General features: G+C 43.4%; 1 protein-coding gene across 1 annotated transcript; it reads left to right on the top strand.

Moving 5' to 3' along the window:
• The first annotated feature begins 1,365 nt into the window (after positions 1–1,365).
• LOC119332443 (E3 ubiquitin-protein ligase RHA1B-like) lies at positions 1,366–3,228 on the top strand. Its single transcript, XM_037605631.1, has one exon. It carries the CDS (start codon positions 2,110–2,112, stop codon positions 2,626–2,628), a length of 519 nt encoding a protein of 172 aa, XP_037461528.1. The 5' UTR covers positions 1,366–2,109; the 3' UTR covers positions 2,629–3,228.
• Positions 3,229–6,865: the final 3,637 nt, after the last annotated feature.

The raw sequence follows: 6,865 nt of genomic DNA, 5'->3' as shown, positions 1-6,865 counted from the left end.
CATGGACAGTCAACCCCCGTTACCTCCGCGGTGTGGCCTCCCAGTTTCACCATGGTACTTCATTGACATCGTCTGATGCGTCGAAAATTTTCTGGCGCCCGAGGTTTAGCAAAAGCGAAAGGAAAAAGGAATTAGCAAAATTATATTCTCTTTCATCGTTTGCTCTATATTTATTTTTCACGGAGCATCGTATATGCTGACCGATTGTCTGTCGTCTTGCTAAGCAATGATGCTGGGGACAAGCTAGGTAGCTAGTAGCTCGAAATACGCATATGTGAATGTGAATCCGTCACTGCGATTTTATCTGAGATGATACCTCGATCGATCCACACACACAACACACGCACACATGGGGTGCCGGGCGTGCCATGCCACGGACGAGGACAGCTCGCGTAGGAGCGTCGCTACGTGGCCGTCCTACGCATCCGTCCCGATCGACGGGCGGGCGGACGAATCGACGCACGCGTCGCCGTGCATGCCTTGTCGTGGCGCGGCAGCATGTCTCCGACAGCAGATTATGCCCCGACGCGTCCGTCCCAGCTAATTTAATCTGGCCGCTAGTAGGAGGCAGGTCATTATGCATGTGACATTAGTACGCTTGTGACTGCGTCCACATGGCATGTCTGCCTCTCCCGGCCTCTTGTCCATGCCCATGCCCATGCCGGTGCCATCATGGCCTAGAACGCGAACGTTAGGTTTGTTGGCATATTGAGCGAATGGTCGTCTTCCTACAATAAAGCCTCGCCACCCTTCTCTCTTTCCTTCGTCTCGCCGGTGGGTTGTGTGGGGCTACCGCCTATCTTCTCCCTAGCCGGGCCCGCCCGCAAACAAGCCCTCCTTGGTTTCATCCACCACCGGAATAACTTCCTATGCCGTCGGCATCGATCTCGACGGCGTAGTCTTATCAGACCGTCGGCATGCATAGAATACCACCAGACGGCGCCGTCACCGAGTGTGACCAACCATGGGAGGCCACGCGGCGAGCATAAGCCGTCGGCATAGAGGGCGATATACCGATGGCTTATCTATGCCTACAGCTTCATCTTGGCTGTTGGCATATATCAGCCTATGCCTACGGCCCCGACAAAATGCCGTCGGCATAGAAAATGTCGTCAGCGTTGGCCGTTATTCCGGTAGTGATCGATTTGATGCTTGCTTTGTCCGATCACTCATCGTGCTTGCATTGTGGGGGTGGGGGTTCCGACAAAGCCTGATAGATGTGTGGACAAGTGCGATGCCGATGGTATCCCTTCTCCACCCCGCGTCGCCGTATATATCTTTCGTGCATGATCCGTCGCCAGATAACACCAACGGCCGAAGCTATGTTAGGCCGGTTCTTGCCCGCCTGCTAGCGAGCCCTCCTCCGTTTCACCACCTTTGCGCATGCCCTTCTCGACCATTCGCCATGCACACATCGAGACAAGCCGCCCATGTCCCCCCAGGGCCCTCTCCTCCATGTTTGTGCGGACTGTGCGGTGCCGGTGATATCCCTTCTCCACCCCCCACGGCATCGGTGTATATTCTGTCCGCCCCATAACACTAACCGCCGAACGCTTGCTCCCTAGCTCCACCGAGTTGCAGCACTGTGCACATGTGCGCACCATGGGCATTACAAAAAGCTTTTCATCCCCGCAGAGGCGTGCAGCTCACCTGCCGAGCTGAGCCCGCCGGCCAGTCGACAGGCGCACCTGACCCCGTCCGGCCTGTCCCTCCCGCCGGACACACCGGCACATGCACGCTCTCCTCTCCATCCATCGACGATGGAGCCACCCCACCCGATTAATCAATCATTCGCCATTAATCTCCATCCATCGTCGACACACGACCTTGTCACTCGCGCACAGTTAATTGATTGGGAGTGCACCTACGCTCTCTGCCCACTGTACATCTCCGTCGCCTTCCTGCAACCCCCACCCTGTAGCCTCATTTCTCGATCTCTCCTTGTGTCACTCTCCTACCTCCGTCCTCCTTCTACCTCTAGCTATAAAGGCCGGAGCTCTGTGTGCCATGTGAGACCCCTCCTCCTCCTCTTGCTCCTCTCATCTCTGTAGCTTTCGAGCTCGGTTCGTCCTCCTGATTCGGCTGCCCGGCCAGCCCGTAGATCAAGAAATGGGGTTCCCGGCGGTGTACTCGGAGATGCCCAGGCTGCTGCTCAACCTCCTCTTCCTGCTCGGCCACCTCCGCCGCCTCTCCTCCTGGCTGCTCCGCCTCGTCGGCGCCGGCGTCGACGACGACCACCTCAGCTTCGACTACTCGGACGCCGGCTCCGACGCCTACTTCGCCGACCACCACCTCCACACGCAGCACCACCACGACCACGGCCACGGCCTGGAGGAGCTGGAGGAGCACTCCCCGGCCGTGCGCTTCGACGCGCTCTCCGCTGCTTCCGAGGGCGACGACAGCACGCCGCTGCTGCCGGAGGGCTGCGCGGTGTGCCTCGGCGACTTCCACGGCGCCGCCCGGGTGCGCCGGCCGCGCGGGTGCCGCCACGTCTTCCACCGCGGATGCCTCGACGGCTGGGCCGCCCACGGCCACCGCACCTGCCCGCTCTGCCGGGCGCCGCTCCTCCCGCCGGCGCCGGCGTCTCTGAGTCCCGTCCTCCTGCCCATGCCGCTGCCGGCGTCGTGATTGGCACTGGTCAAACTCGTTCAGGGTGCTGTTTGCATATATGTTCGGCGACTATTCTTGCGGGATCCTGAGGAGAGGGTCCCGAATTTGTCGCTTCCGGTTGGGTTTTTATGCAAAAACAATCTCAACCGGTGAGAGCGCGGCAAGGGCCAGGCCAAGGAGGCCCATTGGCGGAGAGGCGTCGACATATTTTCCGATCGCCCCCTCGCATGGAGAGATTATCACAAGACGGTCCCCATGGAAGGGGATTAGTTCCTGGTTTGAGCTTTGGTTGATTTGGGTTTGGACTCCAATGGAGTTGGTGTCCAGAGCAACATCCATATACAAGAAAGAAGAAAAGGAGAACATATGTATGTACATCAGACTTAGATTAGTGGAAGTAAATAGAGGGGGTGAATCCGAATATATGCAGAGCTTTTGCTCTGCTCGCTTTTCTTTTCCTTTTCATTCTTGTTATAAGGTTTCACTAGACCCAGCATTTTTCATCTGTATACTACTCCTTCTCAAGGGGGTTGGAGATACCTCCTGTTTTTGCTACATGTTTTGTGTATTACACGCTCTATTGGAAATGCATCGGATTCAACCGACTACCTTCATTTATCCCCTGTGGTAGCATACATAGAAAGTCTGAATTTTGAATTCGTTGTACGGTTGCTGCGTGCCTGCGCACCTATGCAAATTTTGTTCTTGTACATAACAGAATTCCCTGGCAAATATCTACTTCGCGGAAGGATTAATCCGTTTGCGATGTTGCTCCATCATGTAGCCGTTACATCATCAGTTATATAAGGATAAGATTTTTTTTACATGGCAAATGCATTGAGGACTTCGATATTACATTATTCAGATGTCATATAAAGCTGAATGCAACTAAATATCGATGAGACATCACCTGCCATCTCAGATCAATAGTATAAAGGGAAGATAACCAAACTAATTAAGATAAATTTACTCATGCAAAGTAGAATCTTCTGTCAAGATTTTTATAGATAAAATAGACACAAAAATATATAAATCCAACATAATACATATACATGGCATACACGTCGCGTGTGTAGGCCATCCCCATCCAAACTAAATCCGTTGCATGGCTCGGTTTTGTTTCTAAATAAATGGAACAAATTACTCCATAGGTAGATGCATGTTTTTTTCTTTGTTTATATTTGGATAATTGGATTTATTTAAACAAAATACATTGAACTAAAATTCTGAAGCCGAACATAGTACTAATGTTGCATTTATAATGGTAAAAGATATGTTGTATGCTAGTAATGTTGAACTTTTTAAATATTAAAAGTGCCAGTGTGTGGTACAAATTGTCAGATGTAATGTAATACTAATTAAATTTTGTGATAATGACATGTAAATAAGTAAAAATATTTAATATAAATAGGTGATTGTTAGTTCTATTGGAGGTTGTTTCGGAAGAATGAGAAACCTACAGGCAAACGAGATCCCAAATAAATGCACCGACGAAAACTACTTTAAGATGCATCACGACACTGCTAGGCCATTCTAAATCGCAATAACTTATTTCGGACGAAACTAGCCACAACAATGATTCGCCGAGCAAACAACACAACGACGTGATTACAGAAAAAGCAGCAGCAGCGAAGATCGAAAGGAGAAGTATAGAAGAAGAACCAGGCAACGTAATCTCAGCACGAATCAAAATTTGATATGTTTTTCTCTCTTTTCTGGCTTAAAAGTCCTACTCATTTATTTGTACTGATAATTTAATTAATGTAATACAAATTGTATATAAAGTCACCCTTTATAAAATAAATCATTTAGGCATTTTATTAATTCTCCATTCTATATGGTTGTGCCTATTCATGGTGACGGAGCTGACTTTTCACCGTCCTGTGTCGTCGCAGCGCGCTTATGTCTCGCTTATGGCGAGACGTAGGGCAGCCTCGCATAAAGTGATCGATTTACTGGGCTGGGCTCTTATTGGCTTGCGGGAGGCAGTCCACAACTTCACTTTTTGTTTTTTCCATGTTTTTTGTTTCTTGTTTTTGCTGTTTTTTTTACTTTTTATACTTCAAATATTCTAAATATACATTTTACAAATACAGTCTACATTAAAACATTTAAAAAAATAATGTGTACAAAAAAATGTTTCACATGTCTATGAAAAATATATGAAAAAACAACATGTATGAAAAAAATTGGTCATGTATTTAAAAAATTGTTAATCAAGCATTTGAAAAATGCTAATCAAATATTTAAAAATGCTAACCAAGCATTTAAAAAATGTTAAATGTGTATAGAAAAACTACTTCTCATGTATACAAAAAATATACAATGTGTATGAAAAAAGTTTCATCATGTATTTCAATTTTTTTAATCAAGCATTTGAAAAATGTTAGTGAAGTATTTGAAAATGTTTAATCAAGCATTTGAATTATTTTTCTCATGTATGTGAATAATGTATACACAAAATATGCAATGTGTGTGAAAAACATTGATCATATATTTGAGAATGTTAATCAAACATTTGAGAAAATATTAATCAAGCATTTGAAAAATGTTAAATGCGTATAGAAAAATGTTTCTCATGTATATGAATAATGTATACTAAAAAATATACAATGTGTATAACAAAATGTTGGTCACGTATTTAAAAAATGACAAACCTTTATACAAATGTGTTCTTGATGTATACGAAAAATTGTAGAATATATATTAATTGAAAGTAGAAATATAAAACATCTGTATTTTAAAAACTCAACTATGTATTTCCAAAATGTTCCGGATGCATACAAAAAATATATATTGTCTGTCAAAAAATGTTTATTTCCATCGAACAAACGTTCACCATGTATTTGAAAAATGTTGACCATATTTTTAAAAGTTTTCAAAACTTGAATTGAAGGAAAAATTTACATCATGTAATCAAAAAAATGTTCAACATTTGTCAACAGTTTTTCTTCGCATGTCACTAAAAATATATGTTATGTGCTGAGAAAAATAGTTATGTGTTGAATAAAAAAATAACCAAGGAAAACCAACAAAAAATCAAAGAAAAACGAAGAAAACCAACAAAAATAAACAAAGTAAAAAGAAAACCCCAAAGAAAACAAAGAAAAATTGAAAATAAAAAAGGAAACCAATGCAAAAAGAGCGAGGAAAAGTGAAATTCGATAAAGAAACAATGAAAATAAAAAAGAGACAAAGAAATCCCCATAGCAAAAGAAAAATGATGCAAAAATTGAAACAATGTAAAACAAGAAACAAATAAAGAAAACCGATGAAAAACCAGAAAGAAAGAGACAGATCAAAGAAAACCAAAGAAAAAAGAAAGAAAAGAAAATGGCAGTGAAAACAAAAAAGAAGCAAAGAAAACCGAAGAAAATAAAAAGTATGAAAACCCGGAAAGAAACGATGAAATTGGTGAAAAAAAATTAAAAATATCTAAGAAAATGGTGAACGGAGTAGTCCACGACTGAACGTAGCAACGACAAGAAGAAAAGACAAAACAAGAGGCGTGCTCCCCTACTTTTGGTGTGACGCACACACGAACCGTCTCCTCTTGCAAGCCAATAGGAGGCAGCGACAGTTCCAGCAGTTGACTGGACATCTTTGGTTTTTTCTTCGCATGTCACTAAAAATATATGTTATGTGCTGAGAAAAATAGTTATGTGTTGAATAAAAAAATAACCAAGGAAAACCAACAAAAAATCAAAGAAAAACGAAGAAAACCAACAAAAATAAACAAAGTAAAAAAGAAAACCCCAAAGAAAACAAAGAAAAATTGAAAATAAAAAAGGAAACCAATGCAAAAAGAGTGAGGAAAAGTGAAATTCGATAAAGAAACAACGAAAATAAAAAAGAAACAAAGAAATCCCCATAGCAAAAGAAAAATGATGCAAAAATTGAAACAATGTAAAACAAGAAACAAATAAAGAAAACCGATGAAAAACCAGAAAGAAAGAGACAGATCAAAGAAAACCAAAGAAAAAAGAAAGAAAAGAAAATGGCAGTGAAAACAAAAAAGAAGCAAAGAAAACCGAAGAAAATAAAAACTATGAAAACCCGGAAAGAAACGATGAAATTGGTGAAAAAAATTGAAAATATCTAAGAAAATGGTGAACGGAGTAGTCCACGACCGAACGTAGCAACGACAAGAAGAAAAGACAAAACAAGAGGCGTGCTCCCCTACTTTTGGTGTGACGCGCACATGAACCATTTCCTCTTGCAAGCCAATAGGAGGCAGCGACAGTTCCAGATCTAG

The sequence above is a fragment of the Triticum dicoccoides genome, chromosome 7A (assembly GCF_002162155.2).
Source record: "Triticum dicoccoides isolate Atlit2015 ecotype Zavitan chromosome 7A, WEW_v2.0, whole genome shotgun sequence".
Taxonomy (NCBI): domain Eukaryota; kingdom Viridiplantae; phylum Streptophyta; class Magnoliopsida; order Poales; family Poaceae; genus Triticum; species Triticum dicoccoides.
The sequence above is the reverse complement of the archived record's forward strand: the minus strand, read 5'-3'. Positions and strand labels throughout refer to the sequence as shown.